At 45.5% G+C, this 26867-nt stretch overlaps 1 protein-coding gene across 2 annotated transcripts in view; it reads right to left on the reverse strand.

The window, feature by feature from the left end:
- Nucleotides 1-26383, reverse strand: part of LOC139334523 (raftlin) — a 98975-nt gene extending 72592 nt beyond the window's left edge. Inside the window, exons 1-3 of one of the 2 annotated variants that reach the window (XM_070967464.1) lie at nucleotides 26204-26383; nucleotides 25818-26090; nucleotides 13700-13883 (exon numbers count right to left, since the gene is read on the reverse strand). In XM_070967464.1, the coding sequence (XP_070823565.1) occupies nucleotides 13700-13847 (148 nt within the window). In that variant the 5' untranslated portion in view covers nucleotides 13848-13883; nucleotides 25818-26090; nucleotides 26204-26383. Of the gene's footprint in view, nucleotides 1-13699; nucleotides 13884-25817 lie in introns of both variants that reach the window. The other variant, XM_070967465.1, reaches the window with a different exon arrangement.
- Nucleotides 26384-26867: the final 484 nt, after the last annotated feature.

Here is a 26867-nt window from a genome sequence, read left to right on the forward strand (position 1 = left end):
GGGAGAAGAACCCGACTTGTCACTTCTGATACTCTGCTCGCAGAAAGCTCGTCCAAACTACCTGGCTGGGAGAAGTTCAGTGTCAGGGTAGAGTGAAAGCGAATGTGGGTGTGATCCGGAGTGTCAAAGGGACCTCTGGGACATCACAATTTACTACTGGATGTGTCGTGATCTAGATTCAAGGAAACATCCGAGGACTTGTGCATGTAGGAGCTCACTCGTCACACTCCCCTCTTTCCTCTGACATCTGAGCCAGACGTTTACTCCCTGGCGGAGTAGCTGCACCTCAGACCTTTTCTACTGGTGATGCTTTACTTTTGAGCATGTGGGTGATGGAAACTGAAAAGACGAGTTCACGATACAAATGTTGTGGTTAAGGTCTCAGCAATCACAGTGCAGGTGATGGACTGCTTGGGGACAAAGAGCAGAGTGTTTATTCGTCAATGCACGCTGGTCAGTCAACATGCACAAAAACTGCCACTGAAATTCAAATCAAAGGCACCCCTAACCCTCAGTGTAACACTAAATATGTTCCTCCTTCAAAGCCTCCACCAACTGTTAGTCAGTCTGTTCCACACTTACAAGATGAGGAGTCGGCCTAAAAATAACAACAAAGTGTGAAATGGTTTCAGGCTTGCAAATTCCTCTCGACTGTGAAACTGTACAAGGGCTCTGGTGACCTGTTTGTTGCAGAGCAGAGCAGAGCAGTTTAAAGTTGGTATCTGGGCCTCTTCTGCCCGGAGTCTCTTAACGCCATCCCAAGAGCTCTGGATTATCTTCCTCTTTTATTCCACATCTTCAAGAATGGGGTCTGACCGTGAAATATTGAGGGTTTCCCCGTTATTCAGGCTATACCTTCACCCCTAATCCATCATGTATTTACTGTGCAGTACAAGGCACGAGGCAAGTGCTCCTGCTTTGTGCAGCAGTGGAGGGAAGCCTGTGAGGTAGAGATCAGCTGGTTTCAGCAGAGACATACATGATGTGAATCTGTTCTCATTCCCAGGTCGTTAGATACCGACAAGGTTTTGTCACGGCCTTCAGCGTCTCATGCAAAGTACCCTTTAATATCTGTATGAGACGGCTGAGCTGCCAGAAAGCCATTCTAACACGTGCTTAATGTAGTGAAACGGACTCAACTGGGTTAGGCACCAAAACTACTTGGTTAAATTCAGGAAATCATGGATTGGGTTCAAATAAATATGTTTACGTACATGATGTAAGTTAAAATGGTTAAAACATTGACTTTCAGTGTCCAACCCAATCCATCCACCCCAATCGCCTCTGCTCATTGGAGTTAGGTGAAAGCCCGACCTCATAGAGATGCAAAAGGTGTGTCTGTAGACACTGTGACAGAACATATTTGATGACCTGGGAATGTCTGACCGTGTTGATACGCCAACGAATAATATAAGATAAGTTCGTCCCTTCGTGTATTCACTGCTAAAGCTGGTGTGGTCCAGAAGTAAATGGAGGATTTTGGTTATAATGAGCTGCAGCAATTACAACATCCAGGTTTGTGAAATGACACGTTCTCTATCAAAAATAAGTGCGACACCTGCCACAGTGTGCATGGGAACTGCAAATGAAACACCACTGAAGTGGTTCAGGGTGCTTCCATTTGAAACCAAATCATTTACATAGCACAGATTCAGTCAGGTGTTAACGCAGGCTTAGAGTGAATAAAGTCCTTTGAAAGTCAGCAGAATAAGATGCAAGACCAAGTAAGGCCCCAAAACAACACACAGATCCCTAATGGACTGAACAAAGCTGGGTTTCATTGCTTCAGAATTCAACTTTCATTCATGAGAGGAAGTTTGTCTTATTTATTCTTTCAAATCTTGTATGATCTCACTTCCTTCTCACAACTCTCACAACCTTCAAAAAACTCTTCAGTTTGAGAACAAAGCTGATTCAATTCTTTTAGGGTTAACGACTCTTTAAAGCCGGAGACACCTGTCCAATCCACCTGACCTTGAGATGCAAGACATTTAAAGATTTAGACTAAACGTAAAGAATCTGTTTCAGAGAAATTCAATTAACTACAACGATGACATTTCCTGGCAAGCGTAGACTGTTTTAATGTCAAGCATTCATCATATGGGACGTGGATGACATGTTTCATGTGTCTTTATTTAAACAGGACAATGCGCAGAAAAATATTAACCTTATCTATAACGAGGGGAGATGTAACATACCAGGATTTAAATAGCAAATTGCTACTGGTAGCAGCCCTGTGAAGAGGTACTTTGCTAATGTCAGCATGCTAACATGCTCACAATGCTAACATCCTTATGTTTTGCGGGTAGAGTGTTTCATCTTGTGAGGAACAAAAATGTCTATTCAGTAGCTGTAGAGACATTTCACACAAAGTCAGGAGATCACCAAAGCCAATGGGATTCATCCTCATGGCGGTCCATCCAATAGCTGTTGAGATATTTCAGTTTGGACTAAAGGGCTTTGCCACCCAACTGCCATCCTTAGAGCCACACCACTATTAAAAAATAAAAAATAAATTCAGCCTTGCAAACTGAAACAATATATCATCTAATTCTAATTCAGATTTGGAGGCGGAGGAATACGGATGGATGGTTTTAGACAATTAAGAGTTTCACTGGGCTGCACTGAAGGGCCATTGGGAACCAGACACTGAGCGTATGCTAATAAAAACCAGTGCTAATCCATCACCCAGTCTCTTCAGAAGCAATTAAGTCAAATTATAGGCGGCCCCCGCACCCGCACCTCAATCTCCCTCCAGATGGGGACCCTGCTGAGCAACAGGTGGCCTCTCTTCATACGAAGCTGCATCCCACCACAGTTATTTGAATCCTTGCAAACAATGGTGGACCCAAAGAGCCAGACACCCGAGTGAAATATGACACGGATGTGTAATTATGATGGAGTGAGTGTACGTGTGCGATATCTATTTCACCATTAACCACCTACTGTGCCTCTTTGACACCTGTCTCTGCCTTTTGTCTACGATTATAACAATAGACTGAAAAGAGACGCACGCAGTTATTGCACACAAACGGCTGTTCATAGTTCAGAAAGTCCAAGTCATTCCAAACTGTTTTCAGGAGCAAAACAAGGCAAAATCTGCACCTGCAAATGAGTTTCTAAAGCACGTTTCAAACTCATTATTATTACTATTATTATTTCAAATTGCGGGAATTTACTGGGGCATAATTAGAGGCTCATTTTAATTTCCTCTGACAAGATTTTCTCTCTTGTGCTCTTTGCAAATTGCTGTAAACTACGACAGTCAGAATCTTTTGTGACAAGCAGCAACCTCTGGGTACCAAGGTTATGTTTTTTAAAGACTTTTTCCTTTTAAAAATGTATTTTACGGTGAAAATCTGTAAACATGCCTTAAACACACTGCTTGCACCGGCTTGTAGTTGACTTCCACAGCAGGTGACAGCTTCTGCACAGTGAGTTTATATATATCATCATGCTGTATGAACTCTACTTATCAGGGAGCTTTCGCCTGACAACACAGCAGAATAGAGAATTATACGTCCGTGATGCAGCTGGGGACGGTGAACTCTGATTGCTTTTACCTTGTCTGTCCTCCATGACTGCAAATTTGTCACACTGACAAATCGCACTGTGCATCCCACGTGGGTGGAAGTGCAATCAAAGTGTAACATGTACACAAATTGACCCCAATCAGTATCCTGTTTTTGAATGCCACCTCTTGGTGCGACAGGTTGAAAACACAAGCAGGTTTGAAGCGTCTCTATTCCCGTTTGACAGCAGCTTCGGGCAAATTGTTAGTCCGTGCTTGCAAGAGTGAAATCACATTAAAGGCCTGCGAGGCCACTGTAAACGCAGCCGGTTGAAGCACGACTCACAGCGCTGTCTGAAGATGCTGCTCTCATCAGTGCAGCTTCACAGCGAGTCCATTCTGGCTTTGCTCAACGACCATATTCCATGATTTTCTAACTTAGATTTAAATAAAGCAGCTGCTTTTTTCACTTATCGATGCTGTGAGCTGCCTTACCGCAGAGCCGATGTCTGAGTAAGGAGGGCTGGTGCAGCAGAAAAGAGGCACACCGCTTCTGCCAATTCACACTAACAAGAGGAAACTTCAAACATGCTTTTGAAAAATGTCTGCCTTCCAACTCCTAACACGTCCAGAGTGGTGGGAGGGTTCTCACGTAACTTCAGAGGGCCTGGAAGTCTCAGCTGGAGCTGGTTAATGGGAGTGGGAATAGATTTGGCAGAAGGAGACAGACAACCACAACTGTCTGCAAAAGGACTGTTTGGATATCTCTAAATCGCTGTTTCAGGGTCTCTCATCTATGCAGGAGATCCAACGCTGACGGAAACTGACCGAGCCGGAGTGAAATCATTCAAAGAGGATGCAGGTTGTATGTATTTGCTGCCTATTTTAAAGATGCTAAAAGCAGCGCCTCTTAATTACAGTTTCATCTCACTTCTCTATTAAATACGTCGTCGCTGGTGAGGACACCGCACACAAAGCCAGACGTAAGCAGCGTTATCTCCACACTTAATGGAAAAGCTCCCGCGCGTGCACGAAACCTCATCTGAGCAAACCTTTGTTTTGTTGTCAGCGTATTTTAGAAAACTGAAGACTTTCATTTCAGATTGAGATAACTGCTGCTGAAAAACGAGGCCTATTCTCGCAGAGTGATTGATGGCAGCTGTTAAAAGAAAGTGAAAAGCAAACTGCTTACTATTAATGTTATAAGTCATTCTTGCTCCCAAAGCTGTTTTTGAGGACAGAAAGATTTTTGTGGTTTTTTTGGCGACTGCTGAATTTCCCGTCGCGACACGTTTCCCAAAATGAATTCGTGGCATTTTTAAACAAATATCTAACACTTCAGAGCAAATTGCAGCCTCTCCTACCTGCGTCTAAATTGATTTGGAAAGGACATAGAGTTTTACAGGAGGAGCAATTTATAACTTAGAACAGTGGAAAGGCAGCTGAGAATTTCATTATCAAGGAGACAAATCATAGTTATTCACACACTGGCAGCTGGGAGAAAACTCATAACTCTTTTTTTCACTTCAGCTGAGCGATCACATGGTTCCTATATGAGCTGAGAAAATTGTCTGAGCTCTTGAGCTCATAAAATCATTTCACAACCCCTGGAGGAATGTCAAGTAGGCATTTTCCTCAAGCTAAAATCAAACTTCTTTATATTTTATGTCACCAAACAGTGGCACTGTCGACGAACAATGTTTTTGTTTAACGTGCGCCGGTTTGTCCGCTGACTGACGTCTGAGCTCTGATGAACCCAGAAGCATCTTTTGCTTTGACAACATGCTGTGAACGCCCAGTTGGACAGGAAGTGAGTTCAAGGCTGAGGTCACTTCCTGCACATTCTGCCTGCGCGACCTCTCGGGCTTCTTAGAAGAGCATCTAACAATAGCCGTGACCGCGAGAAAGATCCTCCATTTCTCTCCACGCACATAAATACATTTGTTCCTCTTTGGGAGGTGCTATCAGGGCTGGGCTGAAGGCCGGCGGAGGTGTTTTGTTAAATTTAGATTGTTTGCTCCTGTGCTGTGGAGACCCTGATTGCATTTCAACACAATCAATACTGGCATATTGGATCTGAGTGAGATGGCAATAAGAGCCAATAAAGCTTTGAGGGGGCGCTCGGGCGTGTTGTCTGTCAGGCAGGCAGCGAAACAACGGAGGCCACGTTAGAAGAGGCAATAAGGAGGCAGGCTGGATAAAACACAGCAGTGTGCAAACACACCTAAACACCAGGCAAACGCACACGGGCCCAGACGCTCCGAGAGTCGAAAGACGTGTCATCCGAACACACCTACACGCCACACACGCCGCGCACGCTCTCTATCTTGCATTCTGTCTTTTTCCTCTCATTTCCTCTCTTGAAGACACTCACTCATCCAGTAACGCACACAGATTCCCCACCCACATGCAGAATCTGACTCTCACAAACAAAAAGCAGAGAGCCTCAGGATGTGTTACTGTGCTGAGGCACTTTGACGGATGATGACGAGCTTGTTTGGAAAGTCATGACCGGAATGTCGGGAATCTCGAGAGATTTTTGATTAAAATCCAAAGGCCCCTGGAGGATTACCATTAACTTAAAAATGTCTCTGAATCTAACTTTATTACACGTCTGCTTTCTTTTTGTTTCCCTCTCATTCACTGACCCTCTGACCCCCCTTACATTCCCAACATAAACGCAATAACAACTGCATCACGCTCGTCGTTCGGGCCTGAACAACCTGAATCACATCATGAGAATATTTCTCTGAGCGGGCGAAATTGCATTTGCAGCGACAACGTACGCATGCACCGCAAACTTGAGGCTGAGCTCAGTTGACGGCAATAACAAAGCCTTCAGACACAGGAAACAGCCTGCACAGAATGCGAAGCATTACAAGAAAAGGTAAGCTTAAACGCTGCCGAGCGCGAGACGGGGAGGGAGAAAGAGGAAGGAACCGAGCTGTTTCCTGTTGCTGAAAACTTTGTCAGCAGTTGCAGCCGTTTGAAGCTTAACGAATGGAACCTGCTGAGCTCTGGCTCTGCCACGCGCCTAAAATGCTGCTCTGACATCTTTGTCTCAGCAAACGATGGCTTGGCATTTTGCTGCCTGACTGGCTCGAAACAATACAAGTAGCATCCACTTAGTATGCCACTAACTACGGATGGAGGCAGAAACAAGGAGCAGTGACACGAGTCTGAATTTGTAGTGTCGTTTCGGACGGCAGCTGATGCATATTTCATGCGCTTTTTCGCAAAGATTCCACAATTTACCGGTAATCACAGTGAATACCTTCATCAGGGGCGCTCGCTGCGCAGTGACAGGCCTGCTCCAAAAGAGGGTCGGATTATTAATTCAGTATTTTCCAATACATAATCACCACTTGCCTGTTTCGATTTCTCAGACCATCAGAAACACATTTCCCATTCAGCTCACTTGGGCCTGCATCTAATTTACAATCATGTTTTGATTTGAGCCGCGCAGCCACACCCTGGGCAGCGGGAGTATAATGGAAATATAATGTAAAAACCAGATGACCGTGAATTCAGCCTTCAATGTCATTCTCCCCTTCAATAACTGCGATTCAATTCCACCTCTCAAGCTGAGGAGCCAGGGGATAAATCCCGGCTCCCCCGCCATCCAAGGACTAATCTCCCCTCGGAAAGCCACTCTGGCGCACGGCGTTCCCGCTGACCTCTCCTGCAGCTCCGTCTTATATCTGAGCAGAGTGACAAGGGGGATGGCTGCTCCTGCGTGTCACTCACCTGCCGCCACCGCTACAGCTCATATTAACAAGGGGACTCGGGGCTCTGGGGGTTTTGCATATAAATGACGTGTCTAGCTCCTGAGATGTTATCAAACGGTGTGTGTCTGGGCCTCGGCGTGCGTAGGTGTGTGCGTGCGCAGGCCTCACACCGGCTTTGATGTCAAGGGCGACATCTTTATATTCCCCAACCTGCAGAGAAGATGCGACGTGTCGAGCATGCTTTCGATTTTTTCGCTCCTCTTGACATTTTTAACGTTTCAAAATCACATTTCGGGAAATAAGATTCACGCCACACATCCCTGATTCTGTTGTGCTTGTGTTTACGATGAAATGGCTTCTTTCCACACCATCTAGCACAGCAACAGCGAGGCGCTTTCTCAGCTCCCTGTAGGGTCATGATCTCAATATCAAACAGACTCTCCGTTTTGTTTTTCTGCCGCTCTTTCAGGGGAGATTGAATGGTAGCAGAGTGACCATGAAGCTGAATGCATTCTCCAAAATGATACAGCAACATGAGGCAACAACTCATCGGTGGGCAGATATTTAGTGCAGAGGAGGTTCATTACCGACAGCTTTCTGCCGATTTACTCTTCCTTTCATCACTGTTTCTGCAGTGAAAGGTGTTATTTTTGTACATTTGTTGGCTGGTTAGTAGCCTGCAGGGCCATTACGGTGGCAGTTGCAGAAAGCTATGATCTTATGCTGTGGCAAGAAATTATTACAAACATTATTCACAGTGCGGCAGTCACAGTGAGGAGAACATCACAAGGGCATATTTCCCAAGAAGAGAAAGGTGGAGGGGAAGCAGAAAGACCTCAGTTTTGTTCCCAGTCAAAAAAAATGCTGATGCAGAACGTGTTTCAGCTGGTACATTCATTTTTCTAAAGAAAGGATTTCTCCTATCATGCAAAATTAGACAGTGACAGTGATTATGGTTCCTGAATTAGAAGATAACAAAAGCAGCTGCTCCTGTTTTGTTATGACAGTGTAGTTGTTTCTGATGCTGCTTAGCTGCTTTACAGGATCAAACAAACATGGATCCATTTCTTTAATTCATTAATTAATGCATTCGTATGACTGTTTCGAATTTATAATATAAGTTGTGATGTGAAGACTCCTCCTGGCTTCTCTGCTCCTCAAGCTTTTAAGTCTTTCCTGAAGAACACAAGTGCAGAAGACTTTACATCATGACGTCATGTTGAATTTTCTCCATTTTCCAATATTCTCTCGTCTCGCTTGCTTTAAAAACATCACGACATCATGACAGTTAGAGACCTGAGGCCGCAATCAGGAAACAACAAATGCTTCCTGGCCGGGCGTGTTTACTTTTGGTTTTACTCTGGCCTAGTGTGACACGTTACAGAGCCTAATACTAACCGAAAAACAATATTAACAATGGCAGTAAGAGCAGGAGGTGAGACACACAGCACACCTCTCACTCTAAAAGTAAAGTTATAGGTTGGATCCTGTAATGCTGACGGGCTGCTCAGGGTCTTCTTTGTTCTGCAGCTCTCCCAAAGCTTGATAATTAGTAGAAAAGGCATACAGTCAGCAAACTAGCTGGCAATATCGTTCTAAAGTTTGCTGACATGAGTTACTGGTCACAGCAGACCAAGAGAGGCTAATGGATTGAACTTTTATTTGTAAGAGGAAGATGAGTCTTGCTTTAAAGACATCCTGCAGAGATTTTTACTCACAGTCTTTTTAACTTGTAGTGCGACATTTTTACATTTATCCTGTGCACACGCATGGTTTCACACTATTTCAATGATTGACAGGTAGCACGCTGAGAAAAGTAGCGATGTGCCAGCAAAAAGCAGGGAGGGAGAAGACGACAGCAAACACAGATGTAAACAAAGTCAGCTTTGCAAATATTTTTTGGAGGAAGAAAATATTCAACATGCTTGTTATGAATCAGGGATACACACGGTGTGTTGGTGAGGAATGCTTAAAGGTCCGGCGTGCAGGATTCAGTGACATGCACTCCTCAGAGCCGGTGTTTGATTGGCCTGTTCTGGACTACTGGAGCAACATGGCCGACTCACTCTGAGGTAACGAGCACACCTATTCTTATTTTCAGGTGTATTATACTAATGAACACATAACTGTGAGTATTATGTGACATTTCTGCCCCTGAATCCACAAATTGGACCTTTAATGTAAGCCTTTACTGAATAGAAGAAAACTCCACGGGGTCCCTTTGAGGAACGAGTGGCTCATTTTCACGCAACACAAGTCGCCGTTTGAGAAAAATAGGTCTAATGATCTAAACACGGTTAGTATTTATACTGTACCTGCTTCAGCTGTGAGCCAGTTGTCATGTAAAAAATGATGAGCGACTTTTGTCGCAGCTCTTGTTGTAAGTATCCGGATTTATGTTCACGACCTACAGCTGCACCACAGACTCGTTTCATATTCATAATCTTTGACTGTGTCTTAAATATTTTACAGGTTTCCTGCAGAAAAAAAGGTCAGACACATGAATCATTACCTACACTTACATACCTGGGACAAGGTAATTACAGCCGTGAGTAACACGCTAACCCTTCAGCTTGAAAATCTGCTGACGCGGTGAAATGATTCAGCCGCTGGGACTGCACTGACACACTCTGATTTCTCAAAACTTAATGCGCTCCTATGGGAAACAGGCAGACTCACACACACACGCACACACACACACACACACACACACACACACGCACACACACGCACACACACACACACACACACACACTTTATGAGATGAACAACAGAGAAACATAGACAGAGGCGGACTGACAGTGACAGAGAGACAGAGCAAGAGGAAAGTGATTACAGTAAGTACCAACCTCCGCCATTACAGACAATACTTGAAGATAATAATGTGGCCACAAGCCAAACACACACACACACACCCACACACTTTGACAAAAGGGAGGCACCCCCTGCCTCCCCTCCTAGTCCCGCCCTAATGACAGGTCCTGTTTGAGGGCAGGTGGAAAAGCCCGCCTGGCCCCCAGATGCCCACGATGCTCAGCTCCTCCATCCATCCAGTCTAGTCAGCCTGACAAACTAATGGAGACTAATCAACTGTCAGGGCGAACACGCCGCACACTACATCTCCCGGCTTCCCGTCCCATCCCCCCTCCTCTGCTCCGACACCCTCCCGCCGCCGCCACCAACCTCCCCTCCCACCGTCATTTCAGCTATAACTGTCATGAGCAGAAATAACGGAGTGATGGCTATATATAGCATCCCGACTCCTCCCTGGCCTGAAGCACACAAACAGACACACAACCTCCCCACAGCACATTAATGTCCCATTATTCTCATATTAATGGCCCCCATTATATATTTAAGATTAATCTAATCCTAATGCTACACCTAATCTTAAATTCACCTTGACCTTAACCCCGCTGCTGGCGTCTGTCTTCTCAGCGGCTATCGATAAAATCTGTCCGAGTTGGCCGACGACGTTACGCTCTACTTTGTAAATCAATATATTTGACAGGACTCGGCGTGTTTACAGGCAGTCCAATAATTTGATTATAATCAGCACCATACTTTGGATTATTGCAGCTGTCATTTAAACTCCTTAACCAAGTTATCTTACTGATAGTCAAATAATGGCGCTGGATTACTCGTTTAAACGACTCTGGGTATCGATTTGCTTTAGTTGCTTTCATTGTTTTAATTCTGCATGCAAGCTGCAAAATGTCAAGCGAGGGAACAGGAGGCGAAGCGACGCGTCTGAAAAATGAGTGGTGTGTCTAACAGTGGCAGAAGAGAAAGGTGGTCCAGTTTTTTTTTTTTGGGGGGGGGGCTTTCCTGTTCCAACAAACAGCCTCAGGAATATTGGTTGTGTTAAGGTGCTTTGCGAATTCATTAGTATTGCTCACTTAATCTGGAAATTCAAGGTAAACAACCTATTTGTATGCATGTAAACATACTGACTGTGTCTCATCAGACCAGCAGAACATGTTACGGAGGTGGACAAGGATCAGCATGCACCCATGCCAATTTGCACCAAACGCTTTGGGAGTCAACACATAAACACGGCTCCGGGCCAAAATGCCTGAATTTGTTGTTTTTTTTTACCTACAGATAATTTTTATAGCATCATTTTTGGGGTCAGTGGGAACAATTTGTGAACACATTAAGTTGATTCGGTGAGGTCGTTAGCGAACACCTGCTCGTTGTGCAGGCTCACCTGGTGCAGCTCAGGTTCGACTCCGACCCGCCTTCCCTTCCCCTTCCCCTCTCTCTCCCCTGCCTTTCCTCTTTGTCTTCAGCCTTCACTATTAAATAAGGCTCCAAAAAGAAAGCTCCACATCCGTCTTGTTTGTGGCCACCTGGTGGATGGAAATCCAATATTCACTCTCTTCCAGCTCTGTTTTTGGTCTCTACCAACTCCTGAGGGAAATATCCGGCTGAACTGTGTTTGTCTGCTGTTTGATGCTGAGCAGCTCGTCTACAATGAGCTTTTACAGCATTATCGCTGCTTGCTGCAGCCGACTATGATGCTGCAAGAGCAGTAAGAGTGAACCAAACAGGGAAGTTATGGGCTCAACAATAATCTGGAACTCACGATGAAGCTGTTTGATGCAGATTCAGGTTAAAATTCTGTGCGTGTTCATCACCAGGAGCGAGCCCTTTCACATTATCCCGTTTTCACATTATTTCATGCAGCCATTATAAAAATGCAGCTGCTTTGAATAAATTCTCGAGAATCAGATCAAAAAAAGTTGCCAAGCAGTTTGTGCCAATGCTTATCAGTTAACTGAATCTAAACTGGCCGAGCTTAACTCCTTATCCTAATCTAACCCGGCACAACCTGATCCAAACAAACTTACCTCAACCTAAAACTCATCTACATGTTAAAGTTTACCTCGAACTTCAGCCTTTTTTTGGCAAAATCAACTGCGTTTATTGGAAACTAAATTGAGAACACAAACACACATTAACGCTCCTCCACACACATTAACACACACACACAAAGAATCCCCCAAGCAGTTCATTTAGATCTCTGCATCTCAGGAAGCAACACCCACCTCCCATCTCATAAACACCTCAGACTGAGGAGAGGAAGGAGAGAGGAGGGGGCTCAACCGGCCTTTTCTCTCTGTGTGTGTCTGTGTGTGTGGGCACATAAACATGTCTCCATAGTCACATTGTGGGGACAAGATGCAAGTCCCCTTAATGTAAATCATTAGGTTTTAGTAAGGATTAGGGTTAGGCAAGTAGTGGTTATGTTAATGGTTAGGGTAAGTCTCCAGGATATGAATGTAAGTCTATGCAATGTCCCCAAAAGTGATGAAAACCTAACGTGTGTGTGTGTGTGTGTGTGTGTGTGTGTGTGTGTGTGTGTGTGTGTGTGTGTGTGTGTGTGTGTGTGTGTAATGTATGTCTGTGTGCATCAGTTGAGGGATGCTATCTCTGGAAAGGGAACTGATTCATTTCCATATTTTCATCCACAGCACGGGGAGCCTCAGACTCAGTTTGGCTGTCAGCAACATCTTCACACTTAACTTGTTTACAGGTTTACAGCTCACCAGGCCGGTCAGAGCGCAGAGCCAGTCGGGCCAGTAACTGAACCTCACATAGTTCTGTGAGGATCAAACCTGCGACCTTGAGCAGAACAGCCTCTCGACCCCGCAGGCCGCCCTTTACTTTGTTTGCTTGCCCCGCTCGTGAGTGGGACTCGGCGCCATGCATAATTGATGGCCGCCAGCAGGATGTTTAGCGTAGATTGGGCTGGAAAATTCTATATCATTAGCACAACGTGAAAGCATGACTGACTAATTGTCAGAAAAGAAATTACAACAGTGGCTGCTATACAGGGAGCAGGCGCTAATTAACACTCCATCATTAGAAGAAAGTCCTGATGAAAATTACAGCCAGTGTGCCGTTATTCCATATACATGAGTGATCTGCGTCTGATTCTCCCGGGGACGTGCAGGTAAAGTGGCATCTCAGAGGGTGAGCAGACAGATTAATCTTATTCAGGAAAATACTACGCACAGCTCAGAGTTGTAGATTGCAGCGCAAATCAGCCCCTTGCAAAACTCGTGAGGTAGACTGCTGTCTTATCATCCAGAGGTACGATGCAGCAGAATGCTAAAGGCCTTGCGCTGATCATATCACTGTGGATATGGAAGGGGCAATAATTTAGATTTTTACGACTGCGCTGCACAAAATGACTGTAACATCTGCAGAGGGGGGGGCCAGGGGTTTGCTGATCAATAGCAACTAGGACGATGCTGACAGTTCTGGCTTTTAGTGCTCAACTAGGTGAGCCATAGTTTACCTGGAATAAAAACTAAAATGAAAAGGATTGTGGGTCATATACATACATAAACATGTAAAGGTAAACTTCCAGCAGGCTGTCAATGAAAAGCAATAAAGGTCAAAGATTATTTAGCGCCTCTTCTAAGAAGATTAGTAGAAAGTCATGTCGTACCATCTTTGCCGATGAGGAAGTCCAGGTAGCGGTAGGTGTAGGCCACGCCCATCTTAGTCTCCACCTGTGGTCTCTTCAGGGTGGAGTAAATCTTCCCTGGACTGCTCTCCTCCGACGTGGGCTTCATCTTACGCAGGCCGCAGCCCATGGCTCCACGGTGTGTCTGTCTCCCTCTGCCCGGACCCTGCCAACCAGACAAAACACAGCGAGACAGCGCTTCATCGTCACCTGAGCGTGGAGTGAATGAGCGAGCGAAGTGATCGATGTCTGGGAGAAAGTACATTTCTTAATCATAGTGGCGTGGTTTGCTGCAATACATCCATCCATCCATTGTCTATACCCGACTATCCCTTTTCGGGGTTGCAGGGGGGGGGCTGGAGCCTATCCCAGCTGTCGAGCAAGAGGTGGGGTACACCCTGGACCGGTCGCTGGCCAATCGCAGGGCAACAAATATAGACAGACAACCATTCACGCTCACACTCACACCTGAGGACAATTTTAGGGTCACCAATTAACCTAATGAGCATGTTTTTGGTCTGTGAGAGGAAGCTGGAGTGCCAGGAGAGAAGCCACGCATGTACGGGAAGAACATGCAAACTTCACACAGAAAGGCTCCACCAGACCCGGGGATCGAACCGGCGACCTTCTTGCCGGAAAAACCACTTTGGTCCTTTAAGCGAGTGTGTCAGGTATAAATAACTTACACTTAAAATGTGAGCAGAAAATTTCATGTAAGCATAAAAAGGGAAAATACTCAAGGAGAATGGAACCATTATATTAAATTAATGAACTCTTATTAATGATTAATTGATCGTTTAATCTGTTACACTGCATATCTTATTAACTGATCATACTGTAGGGGTCAACGAGAGCGACGTGCTGAAAATAATATAAAATATGAAAAGTATTTTGTGGATTATTTGCGTAAACGTATACTTATTTACTCTTATTTACTCTCCCTCGCTGGGTTTGGCTGATTAAGGGCCGGATTAACCTCTCTGTGACATAATGTACACACACAGATATGTATACACTCACACATGAAAGCAGACATCATGCACTCGTGATTCCTCAGGGATTTCACAGGGAAAACCAATAAAGAAGAACATGCGGGATAAGCGTCTGTAAATAAATAAATAAGCATGATTAAATGAGCTTGATTTTTCACGGGTTCCCTCTCCCTCGTTCCCAGGGAGACCAAATTACCAGAGACAACTGTGGAGGAAGAGGAGGCCTTAAAGAGCCGCCTCGCCCCAAATGGTTTGTGACAGCATCACTGCCTCTCAGCGGCGGCTGCGTCTGGGAGCAGGTGACATCCTATTGTGTGTCGCTGATTAAACTCAAGGATGGATGGATGGATGGATGGATGGATGGATGGCGGTGGCGCCCTCCCCGGCCCCTTCCACCTCGGCTGATGAGGAGCCCTCTCTATTATGCTCCTTTCTAATTACAGAACGTCGCAGGGCCTTGGCCGGAGACTGCGAAGCCGAGCCGGCCGCCGCTCCGGAGAAGACAGGACAGGAAGTGAGGCGGGGCGGGGGGCTGGGATGCAGGAAGGAGTGGGAGGTGAATGAGGAAACGAGCAGACGGGGGCTCTGTTAATGAGGTGAACGGCAAGAATGGAAAAGGTGAGAATCAATCAAGGGAGAAAGAGGAAGTGGGGGTGGCCGGGTTGGAGATTGTTCGTCAGAAACGGGGTGTGCGGGTGGGGGCAGTGGGTAATGCATGGCAAGTAGAGTGTGCAGAGAAAAAGAGAGTGCAATTAGAGTGTGCTGAATAGAAAAGGGGTGATCAACACACAACGAGGGACTCGCGAGGGAGACAGAGTGAGAGATGAAGCTGGAGATTCATTACGGTTGTCATGAAAGCCAGTGTTTCCAGTGGCACTTACATGAAAGTCTTTGTTGGGGTTTATGAATCTCAACGCGCATCACAATCATATCTCTACAAGCCTCTGAACAGCACCCTACAATGGACCGCAGGCTGATGGACTTGTGATTAATACCAGAACACACGGAGCCCTGTGTGCTGCGAGCCCCTCGGCTCGTGTGTCGCAAACTTCAGAAGCCTCCTAAATCGTTTGTTCGGGATGGACTGAGGAGGAGTCCTCGCCTCTCAGCACACGCCAAGAAGGACTGATGTCTTGCTTCCGTTTTCAAGAACAAAAAAAGCCAAACACAATGTGCAGAGGCTGGCACAGTCGAAGTCCCTAAACACGCTTCAGTCCGCCCTTAAATTGTCACTCAGGACTGCGCTGCACTGTGCTGCAGTTCAGCACGCAGCGTCACAAACGGCTCTGCCATCAAAGAAAACAGGGTAAAAAAAAAAGTCTTGAATTCGCTGTTGCCTACAGTTACTTGTAAATAGCTTTTATCATTCTCCCTCTACCCTGGAGAGAGTAGGAACAACAAGAGGGAAGGCGAGGCTCTGTCATGTAGTCTACAAGAGTTGGAGAAGAGGTATTGAGAACAATAGGATGGGGCGGGGGGGGGGGGTGTTTGAGGGAGGGGTGTGGAAGGAAAACAAAGTGGAAGTGAAAAAATGGAGGGTTTGTATTTGCATAGCTCCTTGAGACCGGAGAGGAGGCGATGTGAGGCGAACAGGAGTATTTTTAGAGCTGAACTGACAGAGGAAATGTGAGATGTTTGTGATTTTTTTGAGTCGCTGTTTCTTGCCTCAAACCTCTCCTCGGAGGCGGGAGCTCCGGGCAGTCGCAGCCCCGCCCCAGCTCCTCAACACCCTGCTTTTTTAAGGAGACTGGCAGGCGGGGACGCGGGGACGCTTCACAGGGTAGACAGACGCCGGTTAGCTACAGAGAAAACAGGAAGAGGGCCATTGATTTCCCTTTTGCTGAATTAGCAACGATCCTCTTGCCATTTTGTTCTGTCTTTTGTCTCTCGCTAATGGCATTTTGAGGTTTTATTCGATAAGAGGTTTTATTCGATGAGATTCCCTCCTCATGAGCCCAAATTGAAGTTCAGATGCTTTGTTGTAGCTGGGATGCACTTAGCTTTGGCCCTAACAACCAAAACATCCCTCAGCACTTTGTATTGTGCTGAATGTTTGTCTTTCACTTCCATGTTTTCCATCTGTCAATCAACAAAGGTTTGTCAGTCCAAGGTCTGCTTTCTTTTCCGCGCTCACGCTGGTCACTGAGGTCACTGCCTGTTACTTCTCCGGGGGTTTAGCACATCATTAAAGCTGAAGTCATTGATTTTGTTGGGCAGAAGATCTAAACTGCAGACTGAAAATCACAAAGTTGTGGCATATTGCACCTTACACCTTGTGAACTTACTGCTTATTTACTCGCCCAGAAGACTTGGAGCAACATAAGCATCATTTAGAGCTGGTTTTCTGGCTGCCTAACAAATTCTAGCTCAACATTCACTTTCCTTTTTACTCTGTTTTAGCTTCTATCAGCTCCTGAGAAAAATATCTGGCTCTGTATGACAAATGCTCTGCTGTGCACACCAGCTAGCTGCTAACTTTGGTTCGTGCTAGGCAGTTAAAACTAAAAGAATGAGCTAAAATAGGCTAAAAAGCTGGGGGGCTTCTGGGGCTTCAAACTCTGCAGTTGTTCCACGGAGGAGTTTGAACTTTTTAGTCACGCCGTTTACATCAGTGCAGAAGGTGATTTACAGAATCCCTCCTGCGCTTGCAGACATCACAGGGACAAGAAGCAACAGCACTGAATGATTTTCCTTAATGCTGTCTGACTGAGATCTTCCCCATCTTACAAGACCATGTTAGAAGGCTTTGATAGCAGCGCTGCTGAGATCAAACCCAGCAGCATGGGAAGCTTCAGAGTGGATTAATGGAGGAAGACATTAATTAGGACACTGTGTTCTTGTGTTCTTCTCCATGTAGTCTCCCTTTTAAGCCCGCTCTCTCTCTCTCTCTCTCTCTCTCTCTCTCTCTCTCTCTCTCTCTCTCTCTCTCTCTCTCTCTCTCTCTTGCGTTTTATCAACCTCTTTGCCTTTTTCTGACTTTTGATCTTTCTAATCTGACAAGTGAAGTGGAGCGCTGGGCCACATTTGGTGCCGGGCACTGCCGGTCCAGTGTCATCCATAGTTTATTGTGAGGAGGAAAGTCAAGTGTTTTCCATGGCAGAGAGGTTAGAGAGGCCGTCACCAAATGAGAGGACAAGACTGACCGCGCAGGGAAAACAACAGCAGTGGTTTTTGGTTGAAACGCTTCAAATGAGCCATGTTTCCAGAATGTTTTCCTGACAAGAGGACTGCTGCGGTCGTGTCCTCTGGAGAAGAAATGACAGAATCGGTCTGTCTGAAATGGAGTTTGAGAGGCGAGTAATAAAGACTGAAGAACATGACATGCTGCCGCAAGAAGGGGTCGAGGTTGGCCGGGGGATCGTGGACCTACTGACCCAATGCATTTCAGCAACAAAGACGAGCTCCAACTCCGGGATTTTGTCTTGGAAAAGGATTTTGCTTTTCAACAATGGGATTCTCAGTGGAGTGCTAAACCTGAAATCCAGTGAGCACATGCCAGAAAATATGAGAAGGTAGCTCATGTCCCAAGTTTCAAGTCGAGGAAGACACAACACTCACATTCCACGTGTTTGTTTGGCTCACATCACAGCAGGAAAACACATATGTTTCTGCACAACAAGTCTTCGTCTGAGCGTTTGAAGTAAGCAGCTTCATTTCCGTAATATACAAAAAAGGGCCAATACACAGCTGGGAGCTCGCTTAAATTATATTAAGGCTTAAAGTTATGCATAATCATCGTGGTGACGGCTGGAGTCGCTGACAATGAGCTTCATAATGGCTCTTCAGAAACCTGTCATGGAGACTGCGTCCATGTTTTATACAGCCTATGGTTACTGAGTTGCACAGATGACGTATTCGACGGTTTTTCTGGTGAGGACGGGCTGACACACACTCAACAGACTTACATTTTAAAGCATTTTTACTTCCTGGTCCATCAGGCAATATCCTCACGCTCATGTTGACATGCACACGTGTTCCCATTTTTACCAAATCTCCTTCCATAAATCTTCACATGAATTCAACAATAGCTTAGCATTTGAATCCATGCTGAAACGTCTGAAATGCTGTGTTTGATCTGCTTTGCTTTCACACCACAAACAAAACCACGTCAGAGTTCAAATGGTGTTTTCACACCGAGCGAACTAAAGTGGGCGACAGAGTTTGACTGAACTGAAGCAAACAGGTTCGGTGTGACCGCTGAGCTGGCGAAGAAGAAAATGTTGTTTTGCTGGAACAAGCACTTACAAACAGCCTATTCTGAGGAAAGGTCACAGGACACGCAGCCGCTGTGTCCGACAGCTTTACGTCCGGTCGAAATATCCTTCGCTCACCCCCCGAGCTTCGGCCTCGCTCTCCGCTGCTTCGGGTGAGGCGTCAGCTGAAAACACTAACCCAGTCCGTTTGGAAATCCCCCTCTCTTCCCTTCCTTCCTTCATACCTTCCGTCTTTCCTACCTTGAATACTCACCTAAGTAGGACAGAGAGGATGGAAAAAAGAGGGACCCCAGAGAGAGAAAAACAATGGACGGAGAGGCAGGATGTTAATGCTGTAACCTTTAAAGAGAGCGCCTACAGTGTGCAGCTACATGTACAGTTTATGTCTTTTACAGGATCCTTTTAGTCAAACTGACTTAAAGACATAATCCCAAAAAAAGAAAGTTGGTTTGAATCCAGTATGATCTACCTGAAGGCCTGAAAGGTAGGGTGGGTCCATGTGGTTAAAGACACAGTCCCTGGCAGGCGGCAAACAATGAATTTATCAAAACAATCCATTTTTTTGACAAAAGCTTAAATGTGTCATAGCATAGCTTAATGAAAAAAATCACAGCATCATCACTTTTATGTTATTTTCAATGACAATGAAGTGCAAATATTATCATTCCCACTAACATCGTGACTTGAAAATCACAATATCTGTCAAAATAATCGCAGTATTATTACTGGGGTTTTTCGTCGTTAATAAAAAAATATGACTTTTTGGACCACAGCAAACGTGCAAAAGGACAGAGAAGAAGAGGATGCATGAGAGGCTTCTACGGACCCTTTTACGCTTAAAATGTGATGTTTTAAATTCCTGTTCCTTTAAATCTCGATGTGACAACAATAGATAACAGCAGCCTGAAGGTCAGAATTCACATTTGATGGGCTTCAGTAAACAAACATGTAGTGTCTGCTGTGAATTGAGAAACACGTGCGGAGCAGTACCACCATCGTTTACCACCAAGAGAAAAATGCATCACTGTCTTTGCTGCTCTGTAGTTTCATGCTAGCGTAATATCCAGAATAGGCAATTGTTTTTAGGGTCTTACGTTTAGAGTTACATCCTCTAGCAATGGGACACTGGTAACAATGCTAAAATCATGATTTACTGTATAAAGGTCACGCAGGACACAAAGCTTCAGAATGTGTCATAATGTGAGACGCCCCCAAAACATTTTCATATTGTAGCTGCAGCAGAAAAGCTTAAACACAGGCACCTCCACGTCTGAACCCTTACTCACTCCCCACGAGGAGACCACGGGTGCCGAAGGTGGAATTGCTTTTTTCAACTCACTGAATTTGTTATATTTGCTTTGAATGCCCAAGGACGATGCATGACGGCAAGCATGCAGGACTCAAACAACAAAAAAAAGGAAAAAAGAGGAAGACGAGGGGTGATGAGTATGAGTGAGGTGGAGGGAACAGGCGAGTAAACAATGGTGTCTGTCTGAGATTCTCCGCGGTTTCAAGGCTTCGGGAGGCTCCGCGGTTCGCCACGGCCTCGGCCAACCTTGTCTCTCTGTACAGTCTCAAGGCCCAGTTACAGTCCGTCCACACACACACACACACACACGGACGCATTGAGGGAGCTATTGCCATGGGAACCAACCCCTCTATGACTATTCCCTGCTCAGGAGAATAATGGGCACCAATCTTTCTCAACCTCTTTCTCTTTCATTGTCAGTTTCTGTCTTTCTTTTTTTCTGGTCGCTGTAAGCTCTCACTCCTCTTCATCATTAGGACCGGCCCCCTCTTTCCCCTCCTCCATGTGCAGGAGCAAACGCTCATGTCCTCCTGCCCCCCCCTCCCCGCTCCACTCTGCATGTCTTTGACAGTCATGAGTTTGATTTGTTATGCATAATCCATCCACGCTGGGAAATGTGCAGTTCTCACAAGTGAGGAGCAAAAAAATGATCTCGAAATATGGTGAAAGCGGGATTGTTTGTCATTTCGAGAAGCAGGAGAGAGAAATACTTGGTTAAAAATAGAAGATTCTTTGGTAGCCCTCTTTGCTATTTTTCTCTAAAACACGGAGGGGTTTGAAGAGATTTCCCGTGAGTGACTCATTGCTTTCTGTGAACTCGCTCCAGGCAGGTCATTTTTTATTAAAGCCAGCCGAAGCCAAGTTCTTAGGTTTTCAGACACCCTATCGACATGTCCGTGTTGAACATTACCCAATCAATACTGCTGCAATTTTCTTGACCACCCATTACAACAGGAGTCAATTTGCTTTATAGAAATATCAGGGGGGACTCTTTTTTCTTTTTCTTTGGTTCGAGGCTAAGCTACGACACAACTGGCTGAATATTGGCTCTTTTGTTTTCCGTCTCGCCTGGAGGACTCATCCTAATATGCCGTCTCAGGTCTAGGGCAACGCCAGAGGCTTGAATAACTTAGTATCTTCAAAAGCACGATCACTGTCACCTAACAGGGGAGTGCGGGAGAATAATCTTTGCCCGAGATCTTGTAACTGAACATTTCAGAGGGAAAAGATGTGAGACTGGCAGCGGAGGCTGCGATCAAGATGACACCCTGTCGTGAGAACTGCAAAACTCACGCTTTATCCATTCAGCCATGTTTACTGCCCAAAGTTAATATTCCTGCCAATAAGGATGCCAAATCTGATTTCTGTTCAACAAATGACACCAGAATTTCTATCAAGATGCACCAAAGCACAAAAAATAACTGGAATTAAGCACTGAATATCTCTAAAATACAGATACTTATGTGCTGCAGTTATCAAATTTTTGTACTTTTTAAGAGTGGAAGTAACCTTTGGAGTCTGTGGAGGACAACGAAAATGTAAAAATAACCACCTTTCAGTTAGATATTTCCCAAATTTTTCTGAGTGTAGAATGATCTGGTTGTTTGTTGTGTTTGTCTGTATGTGCTGCGTGGAGAGTACACATTATGGTTTACACAGGCCTACACTTGCCAATTACCTTAATCAAATTTCACACCACACAGGGGGATTCACTGTGCCCGGATCAGATAGCAAACGTAAGTTGATTAAAATACATGTTTGCTAAAAGACTGAAGAGAGAGAAAATCAACACGGACTCAGAAAACACACAAACTGATGGCTGAAAGGAAGGATTCAGACAGTAAGCGAGGAACATCTGAAAAGCGGCCGCTGTAACGGACAGATTTTCACACATTACAAACATTTTCTCATTTAATTGTGCAGTGCAGATACTTTTATGTGCCTGAGGTTTGAGATATCCTTGCTAAATGCTAATAAGTCATAAATAAAGACTCATAAATCTGCAATAAAGGTCAGTTTCTTAAAAAAAAAACATCAATCATGTGGAGTAAATGTTAATAAAGTCATTAATAAAGACTCTCTAGTTTTCCAGTTTGTGGTAAGCCGTCACCAAAGGTTAGTCAGTCATTTGCAATTCGAAATGCTAATAAATTAAATGGAGTGAAAGATTTTTACAACAATCCATCAAATCTGCCCTTAAATGTTAAAGGTCCTCGTCAAAGGACACGTCCACGTATGTCAAGTCTGTCTTAATACGATACTCGCCCCTATGAAAGAGTTATCAGTCATCACCCTCCCGTCCACACTGGCCATGAGGTAATTCCTTCCTTGTATGACCACAGAGGAAGATTTCAGGAACTGCAGCAGCCTGTATTAGCCGGATCAAGTGGTTATCTTTGAGAGTTACAGTCTTTATAATACAAAATCCCTTATTTGTGTTACAGTTCCTCCGCTGCAGCTCAGCACAGAAGCACAGTCAGTGAAACAAAAAGATGGAATTTTGTACTGAAAAGCTTAACTTTGGAAAGCACCCACTTGAATTGGCTAAGCCTCATTTTATCTTCAGCTGGACTTTAGAATGCATTTTTACACAGAACAAGGGCTGTGAATGCTGTCGCTTTCATTACGGCAGGACGGGATCGCTTCACGGCCAGTACGAACGGGAGGAATGATTACAGGGAGTTCCTAAAAACTTGGTATTTCACCAGGAGGCAAAGCCCTCTGTCCTGGGACGCACAGCGCTGTGTGCCTGATGCGCGCTCCCGTCAGTTTGCATTGCATCGTCTCATCGCTTTTTGGGCAAGCGAGCAAAACCACAACCTAAAAAGCTGTTTAGAAACCTGACCGTTGCCTTAACCCCACGATGAAACCCACAGGAGACCTCAGGGCTAATTGTGACTCTAAATAGAAATATTTTTTACTTAATTATGATCACCGATTTACATAGATACACCTAAATATTTGCTCCTTGTTGTGCTGCAGCCTTAACCAGACTCCCTGCAGATCTGACCTCTGCCTTGACCATCATAATGTCACACTGGAAAATATATACAACTAAATGACAACTAAAGAGATATATAGAAATCCATCAGTAAAAATGTACCCAGCTCGGGGGTGTGTATTCTGATATCAGTGTGGTATCTTGTATCAATAGATGGCCGGCAGCTGGACATCTGAGCCTGTTTGGGCTGAAATTTTCCTTCTGGGCTTCCTGCCAGAAACTTTGTGTCCCGTGTGAACCCAGAAGTCAGCGATGACTTATTGCTTTAACCCAAACTACGGTCTTTTCCTAAACCTAACCAGGTGGTTCTGTTGCCTACGCCTAACCAAACTGCCAATGACGAAAGAAAATAATAATTAAGTCTTGAAATAAAAAGTCGTCCTTAACTTTTGGATTCACACGGCACTTGAGCCCCAGTCTTCTGGGTGAAAGTCCTGTATTTGACCCATTTTTTCTCCCATTACAGTCCCAGCAGGCAAACAGGGCAGACTATCAATTTCCATGTACATACTGTAGGTGTGAAACCGAATATAGAAATGACAGGAAAAGAGCGTGCACTCAGACTGCATGCATGCACTCCTACGTTCTGCAGAACCACGTCCATCAGGGTCCCAGTGATTACACACGAGTGTTGTATTATGATAGACTCATCGATCTTAAAACTCTGAACCTTGTTTTATAGCTTAAATAAAATAAAAGGATTTTGGTCCCGATGTGCTTGAACGGTCCATTGGAGCGAGAGCACAGCGACACCAGCCAGAGAGATTTTTCACAGCCTGTTAGCTCATACACTGTTCTTATTAATGACTCATAAGAGATATATACAGCATGAGTAAATCAGTACAACTAAAAACCCCTCATAATGTGTGCCTTGTTAGAAAGCGATGCATCATTTTTCAATGTAGCTCACCTCTGTATTGAAATTGGAGGCGGAACTCACAGAGATGGATCCATCAAACCAAATAAAACCAAAACTATGCGCATGGCTACATATCATTACACATAAGTGAGAAAATGCGTTCATTGTCGTCTGGGTTTATTAACCCTTTCATGGTTTCTTCACCTTTTGCCCTGCATAATGATTCCAAGTGACAATGTAGCGTAGCGAGGCCGAAACCACAATCGCTTCCATGTTTCCAACATCCGAGCTGGATGTTGCAGCCATATGGGGTTTCTATGGGGAGGTGTTTCCCCACATGTGTGTGTGTGTTTGTATGTGTGCCAGTGTGTTTATGTGCTCATGTACAGCATGTAAGCACGTGTGGTGCTGCATGTGTTCATTGCATGTTTCACGCATTCATTAAGTTCACCCTTTGATGTGCACACTCGATGTGGAGCATGTGGCCTTTTTTCCCTCTGTGCACGCGTGTGTGCGTACAGTGTGCTTGTATAGTGTGTTTGTGCTCTTATTTGTGTGTGCATTCCTTCTACATCTATTGTTTTATGTGTTTGTCTGCATCCTGTGTGTACATATATGTGCTGTGTGTCTTTTTGTGTATTTACGCTTGTTTTTGTGTGTCTCAGTGTTTGTGTTTATAGTGCTGTATGCCTTCGGGTGTTTTTTTTATAATGTTTTTGTGCTTTGTCTGTTTATCTGTGTGTGTGTGTGTGTGTGTGTGAGACAGGCAGACTGAGACAGAGAGAACTCCTGACCCACCAACACTGGAGCGTTAACGCAGCTCGACGCACCACAACTCACCAGCTGGAACTAATTAACAGCAGTTCAGTCAGACGGAGCTCTCTCACTCACTTTCTCTCTCTCTCTCTCTCTCACACACACACACACACACACACACGCACACACACACATAGACACACTCTTTTCTCCTCTTCCCCCGGCTTTTCCTCTCTCTCATGCCCTCGTCTTCCTCCTCCCTGACACCCCCCCTCCCCGCCCCTCCTTCACCTCCTGCCATCGCTCAACTTGTTTTTCCCTTTAAACCTCCTTGTCTCGTACATGTACGCACGCACGCACGCACGCAGGATGAACTCATGTAACGGAGCACATAGTCTGAGCATGTACACATCCACTCGTATAGACGGACGGGGACATATCAGCATGCACGCTGCACAAACAAGAAAAAAAAAATCACAGAGGGGAAACCACAATTTTAGCCTTCATAAATACAGTACAGAGGCTCACACAGCACACACTCCCCTGCCTCTCTCCTCATTAGTGGGAGTGGTGTGATACTGTACGCCGGGCACATCTTGAAATGCTGTCAGGCTTCGGTCTGTGATTGGATCCAGGTAGACATTTTTGGCATTCTGTACCATCCATCACGCATGCGACTTCAAAACAACCGGACCTACTGATGTGCATGATGAACGGCCGGGGTGCGTGCGTGCCTGCCAGCATGTGAATGCGTGAACATGTGTGCGTGGTAGCAGTGGATTTAGAGCTTCTTGTCGAACACGCTGCTCAGAAGCCAAACTTGTGGCTTGCGGCGTCGTCTAATGAATCAACTCTCTGTGGTAAACAATTGCTACCGCGCAGTCCAAGTTTACTGTGGCTGCTGTCCAGGGAGCGCAGTGCCACATCTGTTGGGAAGTGCGAACAGACAGAAACGGAGAGCAAACTTACCTGTTTCTCAATCTCGTTGAAAAGTTCACTGCTCGGAGGCGAAGGCAGCAGCTGGACCAGAGCTTCCAACGGAGAAACACATTCTACTTGGAAGGAGACCAGCTCAAAGAGAGGATGGAGGACGGGTTCGGGTCCTGGCGGGCTTGAGGGAAACACAATCCTCCGGCAGGCAGCAGAGAAACCTGAACGTCTGTCGGCTCTACAGACACAGCAGCAGCAGCAGCGGCGGCGGCGGCAGCTCCAGCGGTTTGCCTCGTCTTCCCCCCTCGCCACCTAACGGAGCTCAGACACACTTGTAAGCTCGGTGTGTTTAGGTCATGCTCAAAGTATGCCTGTATACCGATGTTCTGCAAGCTCAGGGAAACCACATCCTGTCACATATTTACCTCCCTCCCCTGTCTCTCCCTCCCTTTTCTCTCCTCTCAGGCTTTCTGTGTGGCGCTCTCTCTCTGTCTCTTTTCCTGTGTCTTTCTCTCGCTCCCCTGTGATTGTCTGAAGCAACTGAGCGCTCTGACCCAGCGTCTGCTCAGCTCTGCCTCTCTGCCTCTCTGCCTATCTCTCCAGCAGCCGCACCAGTTCCACTCGGCTGACTGAAGAATCCATCTGAGGAGAGGAGGGGGAGAAAGGAGGGGAGGGAGAGGAAGAGAGAAGGAGGGCAGAGGGGAGATGGGGAGGAGGGGGGCTTCGCTGGGAAATACCAGAGTTAGAGAGAGGAGAGGGAGGAGAGGGAGGAGGAGGAAGGGTGGTGGTGTTGTTTAGGGAGTGAAGGACTAAAGAAAGATTGGCGGGTTGGAATAGTAATCGATAGTTTGTTTGAGCGAGAGATGGAGGGAAGTAGAAAGAAAGCAGTAGAATTCTGTGCCACATAGTCAATACCTGCACGCACGCACGCACACACACACACACACACACACACACACACACACACACACACACACACACACACACACACACACACACACACACACACTGTTGGAAGTGTGTTTGGGGACTGGTGATAAATTTGGCTAACAAAGTGTAAGAGGTACATGTATACTGGTTGTTTTGTTG

This window comes from Chaetodon trifascialis, chromosome 7 (assembly GCF_039877785.1).
Source record: "Chaetodon trifascialis isolate fChaTrf1 chromosome 7, fChaTrf1.hap1, whole genome shotgun sequence".
Classification (NCBI taxonomy): Eukaryota; Metazoa; Chordata; class Actinopteri; order Chaetodontiformes; family Chaetodontidae; genus Chaetodon; species Chaetodon trifascialis.